Here is a 26,008-nt window from a genome sequence, read left to right as displayed (position 1 = left end):
CCATAACCTTGTGTTGATGATCTCACTAAAAAGACCACCTGATAAAACCAAAGCATGCATGCTGTTATGTACACACAGAAAGCTACAGTCAACTGCAACTTGCCATCTGCAGAAAGAGCTTGAGATGAATAGAGTTCTCTTCTTCATATCTATCTTAACTGGTCCATGAGATCAGCTACAGCATCATCTTTCCTGGAATTAGTAACGGTTAGTAATATCATCTTTTATCGAAGTGGAAATGTTAGCTCCCAAAAATGAGCTAGTCTGTAAAGTGCACTTAAAGTGGTTTCTCAAACAGAGCGAGCATCATTGAACTGCCAAAAAGCACATTTGCCCCCAAAAATCGACTTCTTCATGCTGCCCTAGAAGAAAAGTTGAGAGCAATTTTGCTTCCAAATGGGCCCAGAAATCCTGAAATAAAAGATGTTATTAGCACTTACCTTCTGTCTGGAAAAAAATGTGGTAATGTACTTTGTAGCCAATTTATTTCAGAGTAAGACACAAAAACACAGAGTTTTGTGATAATAATAACAATAGCAATAATAACAAAAACTCTAATGAAGAACTAAGCATTGATCTTACAAATATGATCAGCCTTATCCTTAATCATTAAGTAGGTAAAAGTTATGACCTTAAACTTACACTTAAACTGACCTTAAACTTAAACTTATCTGCTTTTTCTTACAAAGCTAAAAAATCTACATCTTTCCAATTCTGCATATATTTTATTGTTCCTTATCAAGGTTATTTGAGTGTAAAGTCATTTTGTCTTTGCTTTGTCTTTAATAGGTGTACAATCCCCATTTCCGTGTAGAGTCACTGTTAGTTTCTGCTATATCAAAAGGCAGTTCACGGCAGAGAGCTGGCTGTGCTGGTCGTACACGTCCTGGCAAGTGTTTCAGATTGTATGCAGAGAAAGCTTATCAACTGAAACTGAAATGCAAGACAATACCTACCCTGAAATCCTGAGGTCCAACCTTGGTACTGTGGTGCTACAGCTGAAGAAGTTGGGCATTGACGACTTGGTGCATTTTGACTTCATCGATCATCCTGGTAGGTTCAGTGCTTGTGAGCGAGCTGGTAAATGTGTATTAGCCCTTGATTTGTGGTGACTCCCAGAAGTGTCATTTCTTAAGGAATAGCTCAAAGTCTTGCAAGTAAAAGGTTGCATACAAACCAAACAAAGAAAGCTATGATTTCATTGTTTTTTTGTCAGTTTGATAGAACCAGAAACTTTGATGAGAGCACTTGAACTGCTGAACCATCTTGGTGCCCTTGATGACAATGGAGACCTCACATCACTGGGCTCCATGATGGCAGAGTTTCCACTTGACCCTCAACTTGCCAAGATGGTGATTGCCAGTTGTGACCATAACTGCTCTAATGAAATTCTCTCCGTTACTGCCATGTTATCAGGTATACAGATATCAAGTCAACCTGTTGATTTACTTAAAAATACTTTTTGATAAATTGTTATCATTATAATTCATTAATGATCCTGCCCCTGTGTGTTAGTTCCTCAGGTGTTTATGAGACCAAATGAAGCTAAGAAGGCAGCTGATGAAGCTAAGATGAAGTTTGCTCACATTGATGGAGACCACCTGACCTTACAGAATGTTTACCATGGATACAAACAAAGTGAGTTGACTTGTAACCCGTACTTACATTGTATGCCAAGCTTTCTGGTGTTATTGTGTGTGCATTGTTAACTAAAAAAACACCTACTAATCTTGTCCCTTTAATCCTTTCTGTACATTATGGAACCTTGTTTTTTTTTCTCCTTGGGGAAGATTTCAATTTAAACCTTTCATTGCCAAGATCTCATTTATAATTCTCCTCACTGTCTGCAACACAATTCTTGTAATGTTAGTTTGGAGAATTTGGTGTTGGATCAACTGTTGGATTCTCTATTCTCATCACTTGTCTGCTTGTTATTGTATTGAAGTTGTAAGCCGAGAAATTCTGTCTTGGTCACTTGTGGGAGTCAAAGGATTAAACTTATTTGCAGATAATCTGACAATTCAGGTTCATGAGTAACATTGCATTTACCAGTATAATGTAACTCTTTGTTTGAGTTCTAGTGCAGAAGTTGGAGCAGTTTTCTTTCTGCAGTCTCCAGGGATTTTGTGGTAGTTTTAGACAAGATTAGCCAAAATGTCTTCTTATCCTGATGCTGATCTAATAAGGGTTTACAAGGACCAAGAAAGGGAACTCACTTTTGGCTGTGAGATTTGCCAGCCTTGGAAAGGGTACTTTGCTATTTTGTAGGCTGGCTTGACACAGTCAAAGCCCAAAGATGTCCTAGGCTATTTCAAACAAAACTTTTTTATTCTTATTTTTAGACCATGAAGATACACAGTGGTGTTATGATAATTTTATCCAACATCGTTCTCTCAAATCGGCTGATAATGTGAGACAGCAACTTACCAGGATCATGGACAGGTTCAACTTTGCACAACGTAGCACTGACTTCAACAGATTTATGTGTGTTTGAAAATTACATCAGCAATTTGGACAGTGTAAAATTATGTTTGGCCACAAGCAGGTTCTCTTTTGATGCTACTAACTCGTGTACAAGTACTTTGAGTACAGAATGTCCTACCAAAATGAATAGTGGTGAGAAATGGCATTTGTTCCCCAAACTAATGCAGTGATCTAATTTGAAGTACCTCTGACACTGACCATTAAATCTGTAAATCCTACCTACCCACCCACCCATCCCTCACACTTTACTGCTCTGATGAGTAGGTGGCTCATTTGGAGAAGTCTGGACACTACCTGACTGTCAAAGACAACCAGGTGAGACATTACCTACCTATTCCCTTTACTTACCGCACAAAATTTCTGTATCTATAGGTTATATAGTAATAGCACAACGTTGATTAAGCCCTGTTTTCATAATTATGCTGGGAAAATCCAAGTCAATCAGGAATTTCACTGTTTTCCAACTGTCCCAGATTTTGCTAATATACAAGGAGATTGACGGATGTCTTTGCCAGATTCTTGGGTACACCATTTTTCTTTGTGATGAGGGGTTGCTGAGGCTAAGCAACTAGAGGACTGGTAACAAGCTAAACTACTGACATCACTGACAGCAAAAAAAGAACTTGTCATTGTGCAGGATCACCGAAGCATCATACTGAGAGCAGATAACTCCATGGGAAGTAAACCTCCAAATGTGTGGCTTCATAGCTCAGTTGTCAGTAGGGCCAAATAGTACCTGGGAGCCATGGGGTTAAATCCCATCAGTCTGAGGTTTTTCCAGGCTTCTTTTCAGCACTTCTTAAAACTCCAATACAACTGCAAGGATTATACCCTTGCTTGATTTTTATCCGCAGGTCAATTGAAATTTACTTCACCATAATTATTATTTTATCAACCATTAGGTTGTACAACTGCATCTATCAACTGGTTTGGATCACAAGCTTGAGTGAGTGTAGTACAATGAGTTTGTTTTGACCACCAAGAGCTACATTCGGACCTGTATAGACAGAAAGGTTGACCAGTAAGGTTAGTGGTACTCAAGGGTTTCTTGAGTGTATTGTTTTGGGGTGTTTACACAGTAACCCTTTGTGACTGATCTGTGAAATGTTGTCACGAGTGCAACAAAAACAAATTCAACTGAATCTTGGTCAACTGTGATCTACGGCAATTGATGATGTTATCTTTGTTTTCATCAAGACCTACTAGGAGGATCTAGTTTCTTTTTTGCCCAGTTTTTAGGTCAGGTGTCATTTTTGTATAAGGTACAAGACCTGTTACAACAGTATCAAGCAAGATGACTTTATTAATCACGCATCAAGCTTTTTTTTATGGGGGCTCACTTATTGCACAATGAAGAAGACCTTCTGCTGTGGTGTCAGTCTGCTTAACAATTAGATTCCATGTTGCCATGCATCTGTTCTGTTATAGGTGACAGATGGAGTCAAAATAGTGGTGTTGAGGCCTATGCTCAACGCCCTCATTTGGACAGCGGTTTCTCACCCGACATCCGGGCATACAAAACAATAACACGGCTGCTTTTTTCCACGTGCATGTGCTCGAGCTATTTTGTATCTTTCGAAGCTGTTTAATTTTACCTTTGTCCGCCTCCGGATCCTTTACCAAACGTCGATAATCGGTAGGCTTTGTTGTTTTATCTTGGCGTTCTTATTTTTTGGATTTCTTGTTAGTTATTTTAGCCGGTTTGTCGGTATGTTGGTAACTTTCGTAACCTTAGCAGCATTGTGATTTAGCCGTTAACTGATTGTTTTCAGAATAAAACGGGGATTTCTACAAAGATTCTGACCCTCGTCACGTTCTTATCGACTTTGGGATAGGCTTCGACAGGAACGCCTATTCATGGTTTTATTCGATTAACTTTGTTTTCGCCGTCTCGATAGCAATTATCGCGCCGTTCACTGATTAACCATTGAGATTCGCTTGCATGCACAAGGTCAACTTGGCTAGATAACCTTCACCTTCACAAGCGACAACCTCCGTCGAAAACACCACAATTATTCAGCGAATCGCTAAAATTCGATACGTTCCACCTTCGTTAATTCACATGTTAGCAAATTAGAAGTTCCTTCCTTGTGAAATGGAAAACAACGATGTCAACAAACGCGAGTCGCGACCCTCCACACTGTTAAATTCCGAAGATGTCAGGCGGGAGAAAGCGTTATCCCTGCAGCGCTCTCGTGCTGGTCACCTTGGCTCTCTTACTAAAGTTCAGAACGAAATTGAAACATTGTTACAGGACGAAGACCCGTCGAATGTGACCTTAGTAAAGGAAAGGTTCGACCATTACGAAACGCTGTGGAAGAACTTCGTTTTGTCACACAATAAATTTATGGATGTCGCTGAACCAGGCGAAAGAACAGAAAATGCTGAACGTTTCGACATTTTAGCTGAGCAAAGGACAAGCCTTTCCACAAGTGTTGAAAACTTTATTTGTAACGCAGCAACCAAGTTCAATGAGTGGGTAATGGAGGATTTGCAGAAACCGACTGGTTTAAGGCATCAGGGATTCGCGAGCTCACGTAGTCACCGATCATCGCGACGCTCAAGCAGCACTTACAGCTCGAAAGCACAAGCCCGCAGATTAGAGGCGGAAAAGGCTCAACTGGCTCTTGCGTTTGTGGAACAAGAGAGACAACGGAGAATTGAAGAAGAAATGAGGATGTTAGAGCTGAAAAGAAAACAACGTGAACTTGCCCGGATGCGAGAAGCCGAGGAAGAGGAACTAAAGGCCATCATTAGGCTGGAATCCCTAAAGACCGAGGCAGACCTCAAGCTCGCCGAAGCAAGAAAGGCAGCTGCCATTACGGACTTAGAAGCCAAACTTACGGAAGAAATGGAAGGGGGAGTTTCAGACAACGAGTCATCGTTAGTGGAGTCAACATCTTTCGAGCGTGCGCCACCCTTGTCTGGCAGCATTTTTAATCCTCCGTTGGTTTCTGTCACGCATTCTGTACCACCAGTGACACCCGATGTATCGGCCATGCCTGCACACCTCCCTGGTGTTTCATCCACAACCTTGGCGAGTGTTCTGAGTCCACTGGTATTAAGTGGCCATGCTTCTTTCGTGCAGCCCAATCCGTCTACATCCGTAGTGCAGAGTTCATTGATGTCAGCTTCCACCAAAGTTTCAATCATGCCCTTGAATAAACCCGAGACCAGTGTTTCGTCCACAGCCGCTGTCAGCGGTCTCAGCCCACCTGTGATGAACAATCTCACTCCGCCGACACTGCTCTATCAGCCTCCACCCATTACCAAACTACCAGTGACGACTGTGAACACCTCTCAGAGTGGTGCTTCATCTGTTACTGTCAGTGGTCCGAGCGTGCCCGTGACAAGCAGCCTTTCTCCTTGGGCAACGCCCTTTCAGCCTCCATTGGGCACCTCAGGTGTGAATGCAACGCCCATGCCTTCTGTTCAGGGAGAAGTTCTTGCCATGGTTGCTACAGCCATGAAAGAGATTTCAACCACTCAACAAAAGCTTGCATACAACCAAAACCTCCCACCTATTCAGTTTCAGAAATTTGGTGGCATCCCTGCAGAGTTTCCCTTGTTTAAGCAACGCTTTGAGCGCATTGTGATGTCACGAGAAGATATGGATGATAGCAGCAAAATGACTCGCCTAGTGCAGTTCTTAGATGGGGACGCCAAACAGGCAGTAGCAGGCCTTGAGACATCCAAAGATGGACTCCATCAAGCACTGCAAATCCTCGAACAACGGTATGGACGACCGTGTGTGATTGTTAACTCTGTCATCAACAGTCTGGTAAAGGGTCCTCCCATATCTGTCAGCGACAAGATCAACCTTCGGAAATTTGCTGATACTGCTACAAGAGCCCTTGCAACGCTAACGTCCATGAACTGTCTGTCGCAAGTCAACCAAGGTAACATTGTTTACATGACAGAACGGCTACCAAAGCCACTTCAGGACAAGTTTGCCACACTGGCCTGTGACTTGGAAACAAAGGGCCAACATTTCCCAACTCTGACGGATTTTGTTGGTTTTGTGAACAAGCATGCAAACATTGCTAACCACCCAGTCAGTGGCAAACCCCAGCAGTTCAACTACAATAACAACTCCAAGAACAAACGGCTGCCACCAAATGAGAAAATGGACACTCCTAAATACACAATGAATATCAACGATGGTGGGAGGCCGCCACCTAAGACGCCTCCAAAGAGAGGCAGAGACAAAACAAATAGCTGTCGCCACTGTGGTCAAGCACATCCACTCTACCGATGTGAAGCATTTAAGGCGAAGACGCCAAAGGAAAGGATGTCCTTCGTTACTACGAAGAGGCTGTGCCCTAACTGCCTCAAGGGTACCGAACACTCAACAGATACCTGCCCCAGCAAGTTCAGATGTCGAGTTGAAGGATGTGGTGCCTTCCACCACTCGCTCCTTCATCAAACACAGGCTCAGCAGACACCTGGAAATTCTACTTCGGAGGACCAAGCTTCAGGAGTCAATGCCACAACCTCAACGCCTGTCTGTGCCACTGCAGGGTCAGGGGATTCAGAAACAGTCCTCTTACAGGTCGTACCGGTGCGAGTAATTGGCAGTAATGGGTTGGCTGTTACCACTTACGCAATGCTAGACTCCGGATCTGAAGTCACTCTCGTGGACCCATCATTGGTCAGCTCCCTAGGACTCTGTGGCCGACCTGACCATTTACTCCTCTCAACTGTGAGCAGTTGCAATGAGCTTCAAAGGGGAGAAAGGGTTAATCTTGCAGTTGAGTCTCTCATTGACGAACAGCCACAACAGCTTCAGCTTAAGGAAGTGTGGTCTGGGAAAGAGCTCAACATCCCGTTGCGCCACCAGCGCATAGCCATAAGCAAAGAAAGATGGCCGCATCTTCAAGATGTTCCTTTTCCGGAAGTTGAAAGGCAGAAGATCTCACTCATCATAGGGACAAATATTCCTGAAGTGTTTGTTCCCCTGGAGGTTCGTCATGGAGGACCAAATGACCCCATCGCGATCCGTTCGTGCCTTGGCTTTGCTGTCCTCGGTAGATCAGGTGAAAGAACGACACAACAGTGCCACAATGTTTACCACATCCATACCTCCGCCAATGACATTTCCCTCCACCATCAAGTTGAACTCTTCTGGGAGTCGGAGTCTCTTGGCGCTACCAAACCTTACAAGTCCATGTCAGTTGAAGACAGGTATGCCGAACGGGTTATTAACAGCACGATTTCAAAGTCAAATGACCATTACTGCATGGGACTCCTTTGGAGACGTGATCCACCTGACCTTCCCTTCAACCGCGCAATGGCTGAAATACGTCTCCGTCACCTGGGGCGACGCCTTGAGAAGGATGAAGTCCTGCATGAGAAGTACCGTTCAGTTATCGATGGTTACATTGCCAAAGGCCATGCTCGTAAGCTCACTAAAGAACATGCTGAACAAAGAAGTAACAAGACCTGGTACCTTCCCCACCATCCTGTTACTAGCCCCAACAAACCAGGCAAGATCCGTGTAGTGTTTGACGCAGCGGCAAAGTTTCAAGGCACTTCGTTGAATGATGAACTCCTACAAGGTCCAGATTATATCAACAACCTAGCAGGTGTTCTTATGCGGTTTCGACAGGAGGAGGTTGTTCTCATTGCAGACATAGAACAGATGTTCCACCAAGTTCGGGTACCTGCTGAAGACTGCGATGCCCTTCGGTTCCTGTGGTGGACTGGAAATCTCAGTGATGAACCCGAGGAGTACCAGATGCAGGTCCACATATTTGGTGCCACATCCTCCCCTTGTTGCTCCAATAAAGCTTTGCGACAAACTGCTGACGATAATGAGGACAAGTATGGCAGCGAAGTTGCAGAAACCGTCCGTCGTAACTTTTATGTCGACGACCTCCTTAAGTCTATTCAGACAACTGATCAAGCAATCACCCTTGCCTTTAAATTGGTTGCCATGCTGAAAGAGGGCGGCTTTCACCTGACCAAGTTTTTGAGCAACAGAAGAGAGGTTCTGTCTGCGCTTCCTTCCCAAGAAAGAGCCAATCCAACTCTTAACCTTGAGTTGGACAGATTACCAATCAATCGTACCTTGGGTCTTCACTGGGATGCTGAGAGGGACGTATTCTGCTTCAAGACAGTGACTTCCACCAAACCTGCCACGAAGCGTGGAATTCTCTCCACCATAAGCTCGCTGTTCGACCCTCTCGGATTCCTGTCACCATTTGTGCTCCCAGTCAAAGTGCTTATTCAAGATCTCTGGAAAGAGAAGGTTGGATGGGACGAAGAAATCCAAGACCACCATTTGAAAGTTTGGCGACGCTGGACACATTCTCTTCCACAGCTTGAGGAGATCCAGTTACCTCGCTGCTACAGGAACTTAAGTATGCCGAGCAATTGCACAGTTCAACTCCACATGTTCAGCGATGCAAGTGAGTATGCCTACTCAACCTCTGCATACTTAAGACTGAGTGACAACCATGGTGACCAAACACACTGCTCCTTTGTCTTCGGTAAATGCCGTAATGCACCCCTCAGGAGACCAACCATCCCACGCCTCGAGCTCATGGCGAGCCTGATGGCAGTCCGAACCAGCAACCTCATTAGGGCTGAGCTTGATTTTCCCATCGACTGCATTGTTTTCTGGACCGACTCACTAACAGTGCTCCAGTATATCAAGAACAAAACGAGAAGATTCCATCGCTTCGTCGCCACCAGATTAGAGGAAATCCATGAGCATACTACACCCGATCAGTGGCATCATGTCCCAGGAACCCTGAATCCAGCGGATGATGGATCTCGAGGCATGCCTATAGAAGCCCTTCACCCTGGATGCCGCTGGTGGACTGGACCCAAATTCTTATGGCAAACAGAGGAACATTGGCCTCACCGCAAAGTGGGTGACATCCTGGAGAATGACAAGGAAGTAATCACTCCGAGAACCAATCAGAGTATAACAGCTACAGCTGTTTCCTCCTTGGATGAATTGTTGAGGAAGTTTTCCTCATGGCCTAAGCTGGTCAGGACTGTGGCATTGATCATGCGTTTTCTTCAATTTGTCAGGTCCAAATGCAGTGTACCAGCCATATCTAACCATGGCGGGATCAGATTAACAGAGATGCTCACCGCTTCAAAGGCCATCATAAAAAGGGTCCAACGGCAGTATTTCCAAGGAGAGCTGGAAGCCTTGGAGTCTGGTAAACCTGTGAAGAAAGACAGTAAGTTAAGTACACTTAGTCCAATCCTCGTCAATGGTACAATATGCGTTGGAGGCCGGCTACGACATGCACCAGTAGCCTTTCAAGCCATCCATCCATTGGTGATCCCAAGCGAGCATCCCATTGCTACACTGCTTGTTCGACATCACCATGAGATCTTTGGACATGCGGGTCGGGAACATGTGCTATCTACACTGCGTCAGAAATTCTGGATTCTCAACGCCCGCGCATTGACCCGACGTATACTACGCTCCTGCATAGCCTGCCGCAAACGACATGAAGGTGTCATGAAACAGATGATGGGAGACCTACCGAAGCCCAGACTCACACCTCATGAGCCACCCTTTACCTACACGGGGGTGGACTTCTTCGGTCCTTTCCACGTCAAGAGGGGTCGTAGCTCTGAGAAAGTTTATGGATGCATCTTCGTCTGTCTCACCTGCAGGGCTATCCACATTGAGGATGTTGGATCCTTAGAGTCAGACGCCTTCATCCAAGCCCTGCGACGCTTTATTAACATTCGTGGGGCCGTCAAGGAAGTCTGGAGTGACAATGGTACCAATTTCACTGGTGGTGAAAAGGAAATTAGAGATGCCATTCAAGACCTGGACCACAACATCATTCAGAGATCCCTGCATGAGAAAGATGTCGAATGGCATTGCCAACCATTGACAAAGTGGCATTTCCACCCCCCAACCGCCAGCCATATGTCCGGGGTGTGGGAGCGACTCATCAGGAGTGTCCGTGGTACCATGAAGGCCATCCTAGGTCACCCTCATGCCTTCATTACCAGGGAGACCCTCAGAACTGTCTTTGCTGAGACAGTCGGAATACTCAACAGTCGGCCTTTATGCCCAAGCAGCGACGACCCTGATGACTGCGAACCCATTACTCCCAGTCATCTCCTACAACAACGAAAAGGGATGTCTTTGCCGCCAGGAGATTTCCAAGACAGAGACCTGTATTCCCGCAGGCAATGGCGAAGGGGCCAAATTCTCTCAAACCACTTCTGGGTTAGATGGCTGCGTGAATACTTACCCCTGCTTCAGGAGCGCAAGAAGTGGATTCTCAAACGGCGCAACTTGGCAGTCAACGACCTGGTCCTTGTTGTAACAGAGAATACCCCTCGTGGTCACTGGTTGCTAGGTCGAGTTACAAAGGTGTTTCCTGGCAAGGATGGCCTGGTTCGTACAGCCGAGATCAAGACCAAGAATTCGACGCTGCTGCGTCCAATCTCAAAGTTGTGTCTTCTGGAGGAGTCAAATTAGCAACGAACATTTAGTGTCTGCCTTTTTTAACGCTGAGCTTTTTACGAACTGTTAGGATCCGAGTAGCCTTGTTGAACGTGCTCTTAAGTTTAGCTAGTTCAAAGGGGGGAGCATGTTGAGGCCTATGCTCAACGCCCTCATTTGGACAGCGGTTTCTCACCCGACATCCGGGCATACAAAACAATAACACGGCTGCTTTTTTCCACGTGCATGTGCTCGAGCTATTTTGTATCTTTCGAAGCTGTTTAATTTTACCTTTGTCCGCCTCCGGATCCTTTACCAAACGTCGATAATCGGTAGGCTTTGTTGTTTTATCTTGGCGTTCTTATTTTTTGGATTTCTTGTTAGTTATTTTAGCCGGTTTGTCGGTATGTTGGTAACTTTCGTAACCTTAGCAGCATTGTGATTTAGCCGTTAACTGATTGTTTTCAGAATAAAACGGGGATTTCTACAAAGATTCTGACCCTCGTCACGTTCTTATCGACTTTGGGATAGGCTTCGACAGGAACGCCTATTCAAGTGGTACGAACAAAGAGAGGAGCACTTGGCACTGCTGAGTGTAACTGAATGTTCTTACCACAATTTCACATCTTCTGTGATCTATGAGTGAAAAGCCACACTGCAACATGAATTCTGTCTGTTTTGTATAATAATGAAGTAAAAAACTTTCAATTATGCTGTGGTGAATGTGTCTGCCCTCCAATAGACCAATCATAGTTCAGCTTACGACATGAACAACAAGATGTAGCATTATTGCAGCAGGCTTGACACAGGAGTGCATTAGAACAGTGGATAGAATCAATTAAGCCTAGAATGCATAAGAGACCTTTTGGAAACCTCTGGGGAACGTATGAACCTCTTGAATGACTATTGTAAGACATTTTAAGAAAGCTTCCTGCTTGATTTTTGTATAGGTTGGTGAAGATTGCACCCCAGTACTATGACCGTGTGTGAAGCCAAGCGTGTCATGGAAAGGATTGTAGAGAGGTTACAGAAGAACAGATAAAACTTCAAATGAACTGTGGACAACCTAATTAAAAAAAAAATAATAAGACATGTGAAAGAAAGAACTTCTAAAAAGCCTTATTGCTAAGAAAATCATGCCATCATCTGCATTTGGTTCTTTCTCACTTGAAAGTAAAACTAGATATGCTTCTGTTTTTCCTCTGTTTGCTTCCTGAGATCTTTCCTCAGAAGTTTTTTTTGAGCTAACGACATAGAAACAGTAACATTCAGGCAAAGACTCAGGCCATCCAAGCATGTTAAACAGTTTGCAGCTCCAAATAAAAACTGCTCCTTGAATCCTTTAGTTGCTGAATTGTAACTTGTTGCTGTAGATAGCTTTCAATCGCTTTCAATGTCTTTGTAATGTTAACTTTGAAACTCCAGAGACTGATTTAACTTCTCCCCTTCAGCTGCTTTAAATATTCTTGTAAATCAGTAAAGTGATTTCACCCATTAGTTAAGTTATTCCCTTTACTTGTTTTCTGATAGTAGTGGAGATAATGTGGCAAGAACAAGTTGCATGTACATTACCTCTTGGCATTCATGGGTAAAGTAATCAGCATGCATCTCAGTTCTTCAAACTTGATTTGCTTCTATAGGCTTGATTTGCAGGTCAGGGATCTTGAACGGAACCTTTCCCACTCCTTGTTAGATGAAACAATTCAAAAATTGCTTAATAAAATCCAAGGAACACACTTTCATTGTGTTGTTATTAAAAGGAAGACCTTTGGGAAAACTGCAGATATCTTGAAGTAATTTAAGCAGCTCACGGTTATTGATCTTCATCAATGCTTTTCGCCACAAATTTTGCCTGACATTGAACATTGGGTTCTTCAAAAACTGCGTACGCTTTCCAACTTTTATCCTTCATTGCATCTGCTGTCGTTTTATCAATAGCAATGAGCTGTAAAATAAAACCATTACAAGGTTAATAGTTGAAACTTCCTTGTTGACACCATTTGGTTACTGGGGGGCAGGAGAGAATGTGAATAGCTATAAATGAAAAAATAATTATTTACTTTCACTGTATCCTCTCCTTTAATGCCAGAAAGATTATCTTAAGTGAAGTTTACTCCTGATGGACTGAAAAATACGGCACACGATGGAACACCCTGAAATGAAATAGTTGCAAGTTTCAGAATGTTCTGGAAAAGCAAACAGAAAAAGTCTATGTTCCATCTCCCTCGACTATGAATTTTTTCACTTAAGGTTACCCTGCACCTTCAGGGGTGTCTCGCGTGCAAGCGATGCATGTAGCGCGTCCGGTTTAAACTGCAGATATCTAAACCCCACATTAAATTAAAGCTTATAGGACTGGCTATCAGACTATACAAAAATTTTGAAAAAAAATGAGTTGTCGAATTTTTCACGACTTCTAAATGCGAGCGCCCGAATCACCTTTTAAGAGCTACAAGTCAAAGGGAATTTGTTTCATTGCTCTCAAATTTTGACAGTAGCTAGTTTTACATTTAAACAACAAAACGTGTCTCTGAATATTTTATTTCTAAATACTTTTTTCTTCAAGAGCGATTTTTGTACGATCACTTCACATTTTTTAAATCCTATTTCAAAAATTTTCCGTAACTTTTCACTGAAATTGAATGTGGCAAATTGCAGACACGTTTTTTTAGCGCTTGGGCCCCGGAAGCGGAAGAACACATTAAATAAGCGAAAAACATCCGCCGGAAGTACAAAGTAGTGCTTTTGGGGTCCCGACAGGGAATACAATTTTTCACATTTTTCACACTAAGCCTGTTATGGACATGGTTTTATTTTACATTTACTTCTCTTTCGTTAATGATACGAATAAACGACGCTCTGAGCAACCTGCAACCAGTAAACTGGGCAGTAATTAAACGCAAAATCATCAAAAATATTGTAGCAAGTTACTCTTTTTTTTTTCGAGATATGAAACTTTGCTGCAATTAAAATTGACTTACTTCATGAATATCATTTATGAGATTACCCTTACATGGAATCATAGACAATTTCACTCAAAAACAAAATTAGACCCAAAATAGTCGCAAGACAAATCGTAAGGTTCCCATAAGCATAAACAACATCTGAGCTCCCCTTAAAGTAAATATCTAACTTGAAACTTACCCTCGACAACAAGACTAATGTTAATCCTCTTCAACTGACCATGTTCGTTCACCTCGCAACTGTAGTTTGTATTATTTTTTGTTCAGTAACTTTGATTCGGAGTCGCACACTAGTGCTGTTTTGTACAACAGTACAGTATCATTCATTCTCCAGACAATACGAGGAGCCGGTCCACCTTCCGCTGGCCACCATAAAGATGAAGAATGGTTGAGCAGGACAAACTGAGTCTTTGCGACTTCTTTTAGGCTTGCAGGAACTAAGCACAAACACAAAACTAATGAGACATCGAAATCTGTACACCGAAAATTATATATCTTCATCTTCCTACACCGAAAATCGAGTATAAGACTCGGTGTCTAAAGTTAAGTACATCTACGCAAAATCGTAATTAGGGTAACATATCTTAATCTGTACGAAGGAAAGTAAGCACCCAAACATCATCTTTTATCTAGAAGCTGGATTAAAGTTTTCAAATTTGCGGAGTTAAAGACCTGCGCATAAAAAATCCTCGTAGAGTTTAATCGTGCGAAATTTATTACCACATAGAAAATCTAAAACACAGAAAAAAGTTATTTACATGTAATAACAACAACATTTATACAGGATATGTATCAACAAATATACAAATTATAAACTACTCTTCCTGTAATTAATTATACAAATAAGAAAATGAAAAAAATTAAACTTGAAAATTCCTGCCTGTTTCATTCCTTACTTTTCACTCATATCTTAAGTCCCATTTAAACCAGTATCTATGCTGAGGTGAAAATCTTAAACCACATGTTATGTCCACTGGATCACCGAGTAAAATAAGGAGTGTTCCTTCCACAATATACACCCAGTAGATTGGCAGACTGATTATAACCATCACGGATCTCAAGACACTCCTCATCAGCACAAGGTGCTCCAGGCGAAAAAAAGGACTTATAGATGCTAATTCTTATTTTCACATATTGTCCGTACTCCCCTTGAAGGAGCTGAGTTCTATCAAAGTCTCGAATCGTATATTGCCTGGTGTAAACCTCTGTGATTATTGCAACTATTTAAAAGAACATAATTTCATGGAGTAAAAGTGATCACACTTTGTACATTGAATAATTAACTAATGACTGTTTATTTCGTTTTCAAGCCTTTGTTATCGTGTACGTAAACGATAATGTAAACTCTTCATAAACTCTGAGATTAGCCTCATAGAGAAATTTTCCCTGTACTTCCCTGTACGTAAACGATAATGTAAACTCTTCATAAACTCTGAGATTAGCCTCATAGAGAAATTTTCCCTGTACTTTTCTAGTGCACCTGAATATGAGAGGAGTCTATTCTTCATAAATCAATGAGCAAGTCAAATTCCTACGTCAGTAATTAACAACTGTGTCTTCTGCAAGAAGCAAAGATCTGGAACGTTTAGGCACTTGGTTTGAATCAGTTTTACAGACAATTCTCCCTTCAATGGACATATAGAGGCATGTTACCCTCACACGAGCCGTCTCAGCTGTTTTTAAGGTATCCACAACAGCTTGCACCCATTCTACGAGCATTGAGTCCAACTGTAGGGGATAAGAAAGATAAACTGTAAGATACAGTGTTTTCGATTTCAAATGAAATAAACTGCGTAATCAGGTTATCGTAAATAATTGTAGTACTGAATTACACTAGCTTGCCGCGAATAATTTTCACTCGCGAGTAGCGAGTGTACTATGATTTGCAAAGTGGCGGTTCGCCTTTAAAGTCATGTTCCATAATCTCTTGTCAACGAACACGAGCAATAACTTAAAAAAAGAACACGAGCGCTTTTTTGGACAACAGCGCTTTTTTTGACAAAAAAAAAAAAACCCAACAAACAAACAAACAAAACAAACAAAACAAAACAAAAAGGCAAGTTAAATAAATAATATAGCCTTACCAGTATGAAAACAAACCATCGCCCAAAAATCGATAAATAATTAAGTTCACATGACCTCGATGCGAAATTAAAAGAAACCAAACAAACTGTTGTCCCTTACAAAACCATAAACTTTACAAGTGACCCCAGGGCTCTGAAGTGATTATTCAAGAAGCTCATAGTTAGTAGAGGGGACTGGTTAGGAGAGCCAGCGAACTTCAAAGGGGCATGTCTTTGTTAGAGTTTATTCGAGTCACGCGCTCTGATGAACGTGCACAGAATCGAAACATCTACAGAGCGTTCACTGAAAAATTCGAAGCATTGCAGAATACTTTCCAAGTTTCTATAGTTTTTAAGGCGTAAAAGTCATTTTTGAGGACAGCTTACTTCATGTGATGCCAGTGGATAACTGTGCGGTGTTTGGATGCGGTTTATCCAGACGATCGAGAGGAATCAGCATATGGAAGTTACCTACAGCAAAGGACGAAGAGTCCAGAAAATGGCGGGAAGCCTGGCTTCACGAAATAACCAAAGCGAGAGAAATGGATCAGAGCCTTCAGAGCACAATCAAAGTACGACAGGGTTTACACATGCGAGAAGCATTTCAAACCCGAGGATGTGCAAATATCTAAGTATAAGCGTTATCTACCTTAGTAACAGCTGAGTTAAGTAATGTTTGTCTACATTCGAAAAGTTCAGCTCGATCGCGTGCGTCCTGTGTCTTATTCGTTCATGTTCGAGTCTTTGATAATAATCTTTGCTTCTTTTATAGTTCAATCGGCGAAAGTGACAAGAAAGAAGCCTAGATTTGGTCCATTGCCTGTTCTTAATATGCCTCAAAGAAGTCACGAATTGTTGACACCGACACCGCGACCAGCAAGAACGATCATGAAAGACCTTGATGCACACATCAACACAAGTTGCTATGAAACATTTTCCGAATTTTGTAAGCGGGCTACGTGTCTGAAATCTTTAAATGAGTGGACCTATAAGATGTTTCCCCATAAAGCGGTATTCAAGAAGAAAATTGAGCCCTATCTTCCGCCTGAGTTCGAAGTCATTGTGGACGATGGCCTTGTTTTCACCGTGAAAGTGTTGGGATGTTACTTGGTTGAAGACCCCCCACTGTACCTCAGATTTCGTCGCACCTTACGAAACGTAACTTTGTCAGTCCTGGTCAAAGAATTAAACGACTGCACTTTCTGTAAAGGTGTTCATGCTTCTAAAATTACGATCAAACTGTACCACCATGTTATTCCTATAGATTCTACAAAGGAAGATGAGGGAGGACAGCAGTTTGCACAAAAGGGAAGTTGGAGATCCCATGGATGTTTGTTTTTAATATGCGACATAGATGACTCTGTTTGTACTGCTTGCTCTAAATACCACACTTCAGCAAATAATTCCACGAAGGCCAAACAGAATAGACACCTGCACATGTCAAAGCACCTGTATCCAAAACAGACCCTGAAAGAGTAAAATTGACATTGCAAAACCAGAGATTAAAATGTGCGCAGCTTGAAAATGAGCTTAAAGAAATGAGGACAGAACTACTGAAATCAAACATTGAGGTTGATGACAAATTAAATGAAGACTTAATTAAAATCATGGATTCTTCAAGAGCCAAAATTACACCTTTTATGACCGCCGGTTACAATGGCTTAACGACGGTATATACTCATGGTGTACATCATTATAATTATTATTAAAAAATATTTTAAGAGGGAGCCATGTTTGCCATAGCGGATTTCAGTGAGGCCCTCAAAATTAGCAATGTATGAAATAAGTAATCACATAATTGATAAGTAAACGCTCACAGTGGAAATTATGAAATATTTAAAATATGACATGAACAGAAAATAATAAAATCGATGAGCAAGAGATGACACTCTAACGCCGATGTAAACTAGCTGTGCCTAGTTAAATTTAGAACATAGCTAGCAGAGCCGTGCAATCAAATTCAATATACGTAAGCGTGCTCAAAATCCCGATAGTGCACGCTGATAGCGTCAGCGAATCGCTTCGCAAGAATTTTTTTTCCGCGCGAGCGGTCATTGTTAGCGCGGGGAAAAATAATATATTTCGCGACAATAATAAATACAAACATTTGTAACTCTTTCGAGGTTTTTCCGATGTGTTTCACTTGGAAAATGCTGGCGAACTATTCAGGGACTATATCACTACGAACGGCGCGTTAAAGTAAGGAGAAAGAAAAAAAATTAACCGTCACGCGCTCACGTTCTCGAGAAAACCTAAAGTTTGGTTATTTCAGGTTGTTTTTTTGCCGAGAACGGCAAAGAAATGTAGCAAAATGTTAAATGGACGTGCAGGGCGATTGTTTTTGCTCATTAAGCCTATTGTTTTCTGCCGTTCTCGTTGCCGTCGCCGTCGTCGTTGCTAAAGCTTCCTAATGATTAATGGCTGACACCGAGGTGGCAAAAATCTCAAAATGCGAGTGAAGACAGAGCCTAACTCAACTTAATCAGTTAATTTCCAGGAAGCTATTCATAATCAGAGTAAGGAAAAAATCGAGGAGCCTACAAGTATTCTACACAGAGAAAAACGTTTCCAGCCCTTACTAATATTCACCTGAATGATTCACTTAGTGAAGCACTGATCAAAGAAAAATCGATTTACGTAGGCAGTACATTCAAAATGTCCCAAAACGTTTCTTCCTATAGAAAGTTCACCCTCACCGATTGAAGACATAAGGCCACTTCTCGCCTTCTTTGTATCTATACTCAGCTTAACAAAGTAAATTTAGATAAGAGCCATAATTGGGACAGAGACGGAAACGCCCAGTCAGGCCCTTGGGATATGTGAATTTCACTAAAGTTATTCAGACCCTTGCATTTATCGGAACTTGGTTTACCGAGAGGTCCGCAAACTTTAAGCGGTGATGTCAAGAGTCAACCAGGAAAAGATGTGAGAAAAAAATGGCGTCGAGCGTGGAGGTGAGATTTATCGATGAGAGCGATTTTCTTATCCACGGGAAAGGTTTTATCTTAAAAGATGATGCCGATAATCTATATTTAGAGGTTGATTCCACGGTTTCCTTGGAGTAGAATGATTCGCTCGATGAAATATCAGACTTTGAGGAGGAACTGAGGTCCAGCGCGGACGGTGATGCTGACAGCGAACTTTCAACTTCAACAAGCGCTACACACGATAACAGCGACGACAGTGATTTCGGTGCAGAACCTTTAGCACCAAATAAAGGTGGAAGAAAGAAACCTAAAGCGAAAAGCAACCAGAGAGCGGGGAATATTAATCGTCGCGCAAAAAAGTCAAGGGAGCCGAAAGTCGTTCCCGGTACTAGTGAAGCAAGACCAGTAATTCCAACAAAAACAAAAACACTAAAAAGTATCAAGCAAATCGCGGCGGGAGTCAAAAAAAGTAAGCAACAAAGACGCTGACAAAGAAGGAACTAGACGAAGTTATAATGAAACTAGAGGGTAAACGTCCCATGTGCTGGAATTTCTTAATGGAACAGCTTTGTAAACAACCAGTCATGAAACATTTGGAAACCCATCGAAAGCTTATCGAGGAAATACTTGAGGCTCGCTACAACGAGCTGCGAAATCTGGTGAATCACATGTTTTCGGTTTAAATGGAACATGTATCTGCAGTTGCAGAGGAAGAAAAGAAAGACCGCAAACTTCATTTGACATTGCGCTGGATGAACACTCTTACAAGCTATTTGGAAGGTTCATCAAAAAATTCAGAGGTATGTGCTCTAGTGTTTACCGACTTGTCCATTAACCATTCATCCGCTACAATTCGGGCCGTGCACTCTCTTGTTTACGACTTCGCCCAGTCCGAATCGTACAATCTTGCTAAGCCTGTAGATCAGGTTCAGCAGAGCATTTTACCAGAGGATGATGTTACTTTGTACAGAATGTCAAGGGCAGCTCTCTGTCAGGGGCAGCTCTCTGTCTAAGAAAAGATACTCTGTCAGCAAAGAAAGGCAAGAGAAAGGTCACTTCGCAAATCAGGATTGACATGGACCTTGAACTGGATAATTTGGAGAAACTTAAAGAATCTGACAAAAACGGTCTTTCTCAGGCTCTAAAACTGCTTGATGAGGGTAATTTGACTTTTGTGAAGAAGGATTTTCTTAACTTTGTTATGGATGCTGATTTGACAATGACAGAATACGTGAATGAGAGGAAACTAAACAAGCACAAAACAATTTTTTGGAGGTAGTTTACTTTAATGTGTATAATAATGAGCAATTGTTAAAATCTTTCAAATGGTCAGTAGGAAAATGTGGAGCATTAACTACAACTTATCCTTTTTCTGTAATTAATAAGATATACCGTTATATACTTCACAAACTATGTAACACATGAACACAAGAGTTCTTCAGAGGAAAATTTGAGGAGTTGGCCAAATCTGGTAAAGTTGTTGAAGCTGGTCAGTCACTGAGAGACAACCTAAAGACATTTAGCATTACTAAAACAAGGTAGACTCTCTTAATTTTCATGTAAGAAGTATGGAACTCGGATACATTATGTGATCACACAGGTCAGGACAAAACATACTTTAAGGTTAGAGAAATTTTGAGGGCTAAAGAAAACAAACTTATATGGGAAGCCTGGCCCTAATTTCTAACCCCAAAAACATTTACCCTCTTTACTTCAGTTTTTAAGGTAAGTATCTCTAGTAAAACTTAATTTTCTTTCAGTCAGTTCAGTTATGTGATGCTCCCGATCTGCATGTGTGATATACATTGAAAAATTCCCTTCTTTAACACCTGTCACATTCTACCCAGCCACCAGGGGCTACAATTTGCCTGTATGAGCTGTAGCATACCTGTGAAAAAATTCTCTTTTTGCGAGCCAAGTCAAACAGCAAAACTGTGATTGCTTGCAGGGCAAGCAATACATGACCCTTAAAAACTCTTATATGTTAAGTTTAATGTACTGCTATCCCCATTCGCTAAAGTCAAAGAACTTGGATTAACTTTTATGGCAAAAGGCCTACGTGCAATCATAAGAAACAAATGTAAGAGTGCGCAAGCCTAGATTTTCATTGAAGAATTTTTGCATCACCCCTGAGTACCATTTTACAATATCACGACAGCTACCCTGTCCATGGGGTACATAGCTTACCATGGCTCCACGCTGGCCATGGGAATGGGAATCTACAATTGCAATGGCTTGTCTCCCAAATTAGAACTGCCACAGTGCGGAAGCTAGAGATCATAACAACCACTTGCTTCTGTTGCCGGCTTGCCCTTGCTTGCAACGTGGTTATCAGAGGTGAAAAATCTCCTGATTGCAAATCAAACCCAATGGCTTGATCATAACTTGAAATATGAAAATCATTTCCACAGCTCTCCACAGCATCTTCTATGTCAAGATTTCTAGCCTCTCCATCAAACAGCAGATCATGCAAAGCATTTCCTTCAAATATTGCCTGAGCCAGTACTTCAAAGCACTGACTTGGTAGGGTGCTTGCAGTTAACTCTGGCAGACCATGTTTGCCAAACTGAAAGCCAAACAGCAAGGCAATAAGGGTTCATTCATTACTTCATTGACGGCCACCAACAGTTGACTGGCTAAGGTTACCAGAAAGGGAAAACTGCTTTTAAACCAGTGATGCCAAAAGGATCGTACACCAGACAAACTGAGTAAGATGAAATAAAGTGAAATTAGGACCAATAACATGAAACTTTGACGTTTAATCTCTCCACAAAAATTGAAGGATATATAAGATTTTCTGTAGATCAAAATCCCCTCCAACACTCATATACACATCATGTAGCCAAGGATATTCCTCTGGACTCATAGCATAGCCCCTAATGGTCCCATTCATTGAATTCCAAACAATCTTTGACTGCACCTGTGTTTCAAGTAAAGTAAATGCTTCCAGGTAAAATCAACTAAATTAATTATTGCAACATTGTTGAAGTAACTGTTAAATTGCTTGCACTAAAGATGATTGCACTAAAGCAATGACTTAATTTTTTGTTCTGTCCTGTGTTTAACTTTTGCCAATTTGGACATCCAGAAATTCATAGTTTTAATTTTCCGCACTTACTTAGCTGACCTTTACAAGTGTAAAGATTTTCTACTGTATAAAACTTTTCTTTAAATAAAGCCTGATATAATTATAAGAAAGAACAAAAGAAAAAGACCCAGGAATACATGAACCAGCAGCTATATTTGTTAATTTATTTATTTTTATATTAAGACTTTATTATGGTTGCCTTTACTAGCCTTTGTCTCATCAAAAACCAGGACACCAATGCCCAATGGTCTTTTCTTTCCCGTATCAACCTGTGTTTTGGTGAAATTTTCATATTCTTGCCTTTGATGAGCAATGTAGTCTTCATGGATCCAAGGCCCATCAGCATTTTTGCTAATGATACGTTGAAGATATTTGGTGCACGGTACTTGCAGGATGCCTAGGTCTCGAACAGCACGAAATGCTGCTGGACTTCTGGCATAGATAGCAAGAGCTATTAAATAAAAGAAGTGAAATTACACAAAATCATTTATGTACAGTACATTAAATTGTATAAAACACAAATTATATGGTCTCCTTTTCCCTTTTACATGTAAATCAAGAAATAGACCAAGAGTTTTTTTCTGTGTTGATGACACATTGTCAAGCAATTTTTTTTGGTTGTTTTTGTTCTGATATTTGGACTATTGTATACAGGGCAACCCTATACTAGTAAACTCATGCCTTTGATGCATGTTTCTGGCAAAAATTTCTCTGGGAAAGCATATGAAAATTAATTAAATAAAAAACTTATCAACTCTTATCGTTGCAGACGACCACTTATTACTTTGTCTTCCAGTTTCTAGAAGAAAGAGAAAGAAATGACTCGATGGGGAATGACATAAACAGAAAAAAAATTATTTATGCACATGGCCGACATGTAAATAACCGGATAGCGAACGAATATTATTTTCTTAAAATCGAAAAAGAACACTCTGCTTTAGACAGATACATTTATTTATTTCCAATCTTCATTCATCGTACATAGTCTATAGAGATATAGTTAAGGCAAAAGAAAACGCAGCGAGCTCTGATGAGCGTTTTTTAAGGTTCCGACCAATGATTTCAATTTAAGAGGGTGGCATAATGAGTATCACTTTACGTGATAATCAACTGGTATCAAAGAGTAATTTTCACTGATTGTACATTTGTACATGTGCGTTAATTTGTCTTACAAACTACCTGCTTTACTACCACATTTTGTTTTTAAAATAGCATGAAAGAAATACGACTCTTTGAGTATCATACCGTAACTCTGGTGAAATATGGTAATGAATGATGTTTACTTTGTGTTTTTGAAAAAAGGAAACTTAAACTTCTTGACTTACCATTCTTGGCCTGGTCCTTGAAAAATGATTCCTTCTCCATCTGCCACATTTCACGGATAACCGCTCCAGTACCGGGCTTGTGATTGTCAGCCTCTTCCACTACTTTCGCTAAACCTTCTTGTCCTTCATTGCCCTATTCAATTGACTGAACTAGTTTCACCAGCTCGCTATTCTGTTGTTGGTTGACTGTCACAGATGTTCTACTGATCATTCGCTCCGCAATTCTTATCAAATTCTTTCGCTCTTTTCGAACGTTCTCATGCCTCAACTTTTGGCTTACGGGCTCAAGCAGGACAATCTAGCTTTGGACGACGCCTGCTGTCTTTCAATGCGCCCTTTATCTAGCAAGCTCGTTCTTCTGTCACGAACAACAAGCATTTGTCTCCTCGCAAGTCTACACTCGCTGCATATGTCGCACATTTCGTCGGCTAAATCCAGCTTCCTCGGTTTGTGCCACAACTTGCACTTTCTAGCACTTATGTGTCTCCAAGGCCAAAGCTCTTCTTTAACGTTTAATGGTTGAATGCGATTATCCGCGAAGATAGCATCGTAGTCTGAAATTCCAGGGCACATAACAAAACCTGAATGTGGTGGAAGAACCTCAATCACTCGCTCCACAGACAATCGATCGTTCAAGTCAACTTGACCCTCGTCGACAGTTTTATGGATGAATACCTGTAATTTATAATGCCCTGATGGACAGAAAAGTAATCTTACTGGATGGTACGTGCCAAGTTTTTCACTGATGGTCCTCTCCTTGCGAGGATAGACGCTGAGAGCTTCACTTTGGTGATGGCCGGATATCGCTTCCATTTCAAAGTGCAGCGAAGCGTCAAGTTGCTAGACTTCTTCCTCCAGCTTTTTTAATATCTGCACTTCTTTGGAGGTCCTGAGTTCCCGAAGATACTGCTCTTGGGATAATTCCTTGGCTTTCTTCTGTTTCTTTTCAGGAACACCTTTTAAAGCTTTAACCAAGAGACGCAGACTTCTTCTCACGACTTTCCCGCCGAAGGAAACAGAATTGGAGTCTTCTTCGGAAGACAAAACCTCGCTTATCTTGCGCTTACGAGTAGGACCGCTTTCTGCAACTTGTTTTTGTGGAACGCACTCACCAGGCCCTTCAATAGACTCATCCGGTATATTTATGCCGAGATCCAGACGCCTGTAAAACGCGGTCGGATACAAGGTCATGTTGAAAATTCAACAGTCGCCATTACTATGCATATTATAAATACAAGGGCTGGCGCGCTTCAATTAAGATGTGCGGACGTCCCAGGAGTTAGACCTACGTTTAATTGTAACTCTAAAAATAACTTAAGTGAAATTCACAAATCCCGGCCACGCCCTCAGATTCGCTCTCTGTCCCAATTATTGGCTCTTCATTTAGACAAAGACAAACCTGGAGTCAAAGTAATGTTTTCGAAAACAAAACTCAGGTGATGACTGCTCCTGCATGAGCTCAATACACGCTGGGGAGGGTCAAGTTCAAAGCTGGATATGAAAGCAAGAAATATTAATACAACGAAATTAGTTGACACTTAAGTCAGGCAAAGTATATAAACTCGTGCACTGGAAGGCAATATTATCGTCAAAATGAAATAATCCGGGCGATATTTGGATCGATTAGATTTTCTTTGAAATATAGTTTACTAATGTCCAACCAGGAGAAGAAGTTCAGTCGTTTTCGGGCCGGGATACCTTGTGACCAGGCTTCTGTTCTAAATTGATTACAATTGTGAAGCCTTTGAAATATAAATGCTTTTCATTTCTCATGCAGATAAATCCCAAAATTAGAAAGTGTGAAGTTTGAGAACTCGGAAAGAGTCCGATTATAATGCAGCTGACTGCAACAGCAACTCGCGGAGCGAGCTTACTGTGCGCCCGCAATACGTCCATGGCTGTTATTTGATGCTGTCCCGACCTGAAGGGACTCACTAAACCTGCACTGGGTTTACTAGGCCAATAAGGCTATTTGGTCTTTACTGGATTCTCGACTTCGTTGATGAATCGATTCTAATATTATACCAATCATCCCACTTCACCAAGAAGCAAACTGAAATCTCTGGAACGCCGATTGAATGGTGGAGAAATACAATGAACTGACTAGAAAAAGTGCGCCTTTAGTGTTTGACATGGAATATTCAAATTTTTCTGCGAAAGACTGTTGATGTAATTACGGTGGTTCTTCATGTTGCTTTGGGAACCAGCTCCTGTGAAACCACAAAGGGAACTGTTAATGTTTCGTAAGGTGGTACTGAATTGAATATTAATGTTTTTCTTTTCTTTTGGAGGAAATTAAAAGACAAATATTTTGGAAATATCAAAATACGAGAAAGTGGTGGACTGCTTTCTCTTCTCTTTTTCGCAAAATTTTTATTACCGGGTTGGGAAAAAATAGGCCCAAATAAGGAGGATTTTAATCGGTTGGTTAGTCTGTGGTAATGAAACGCAGGTTCAGTTACACCAAACTTTATCGCCACACTGTTCGTGTATTTTTCCTCAATAACCCAAAAGGGAAGCTTGAATTTAATAATTTCTTATTACAGCCAAGCAATAAGTAAGGATATCTAATAACAACTAAGGATATGTTCAAAGTTAATACCTTTCTGAAGTTGTTAGAGTCCGTGAAAGATATGTCCGGATTTGAAGCGTAAGCTTTGTTTTCAAAGCCTTGAAAACCATAAGAATGAAAATATCCGTACCGCTTAGTAATGCGTTTGAGTGATTTAT

At 41.3% G+C, this 26,008-nt stretch overlaps 3 protein-coding genes and 1 pseudogene across 5 annotated transcripts; 2 read left to right on the top strand and 2 right to left on the bottom strand.

Moving 5' to 3' along the window:
* Positions 1 to 768: 768 nt before the first annotated feature.
* On the top strand, positions 769 to 12,648 carry LOC148743064 (putative pre-mRNA-splicing factor ATP-dependent RNA helicase PRP1). Of its 3 annotated transcripts, none has more exons than XM_088762409.1 (6): positions 769 to 1,053; positions 1,217 to 1,416; positions 1,516 to 1,638; positions 2,343 to 2,616; positions 3,387 to 3,510; positions 11,863 to 12,648. In XM_088762409.1, exons 2-4 carry the CDS (start codon positions 1,239 to 1,241, stop codon positions 2,492 to 2,494), a joined length of 453 nt encoding a protein of 150 aa, XP_088618535.1. In that variant the 5' UTR covers positions 769 to 1,053; positions 1,217 to 1,238; the 3' UTR covers positions 2,495 to 2,616; positions 3,387 to 3,510; positions 11,863 to 12,648. The 3 variants fall into 3 exon arrangements, with proteins under 3 accessions (XP_088618535.1, XP_088618529.1, XP_088618525.1); XM_088762403.1 differs by having other exon boundaries at positions 2,343 to 2,799; XM_088762399.1 differs by having other exon boundaries at positions 2,343 to 3,510.
* Positions 3,995 to 10,948, top strand: LOC148743065 (uncharacterized). Its single transcript, XM_088749646.1, has 2 exons — positions 3,995 to 4,120; positions 4,257 to 10,948. The coding sequence occupies exon 2, from the start codon at positions 4,580 to 4,582 to the stop codon at positions 10,946 to 10,948; it is 6,369 nt and encodes a 2,122-aa protein (XP_088605772.1). The 5' UTR covers positions 3,995 to 4,120; positions 4,257 to 4,579.
* A 6,214-nt stretch (positions 12,649 to 18,862) lies between the features above and the next one.
* LOC148743063 (uncharacterized) lies at positions 18,863 to 23,327 on the bottom strand (annotated as a pseudogene).
* Positions 21,459 to 24,497, bottom strand: LOC148743062 (uncharacterized). Its single transcript, XM_088762300.1, has 2 exons — positions 23,279 to 24,497; positions 21,459 to 22,752 (listed from the first exon to the last, which is right to left on the bottom strand). Exon 1 carries the CDS (start codon positions 24,467 to 24,469, stop codon positions 24,119 to 24,121), a length of 351 nt encoding a protein of 116 aa, XP_088618426.1. The 5' UTR covers positions 24,470 to 24,497; the 3' UTR covers positions 21,459 to 22,752; positions 23,279 to 24,118.
* Between the last annotated feature and the right edge of the window lie 1,511 nt (positions 24,498 to 26,008).

Source organism: Stylophora pistillata, chromosome 1 (assembly GCF_964205215.1).
Source record: "Stylophora pistillata chromosome 1, jaStyPist1.2, whole genome shotgun sequence".
NCBI lineage: Eukaryota > Metazoa > Cnidaria > Anthozoa > Scleractinia > Pocilloporidae > Stylophora > Stylophora pistillata.
Note: the sequence above shows the minus strand (reverse complement) of the source record. Positions and strands in the feature narration are given on the sequence as shown.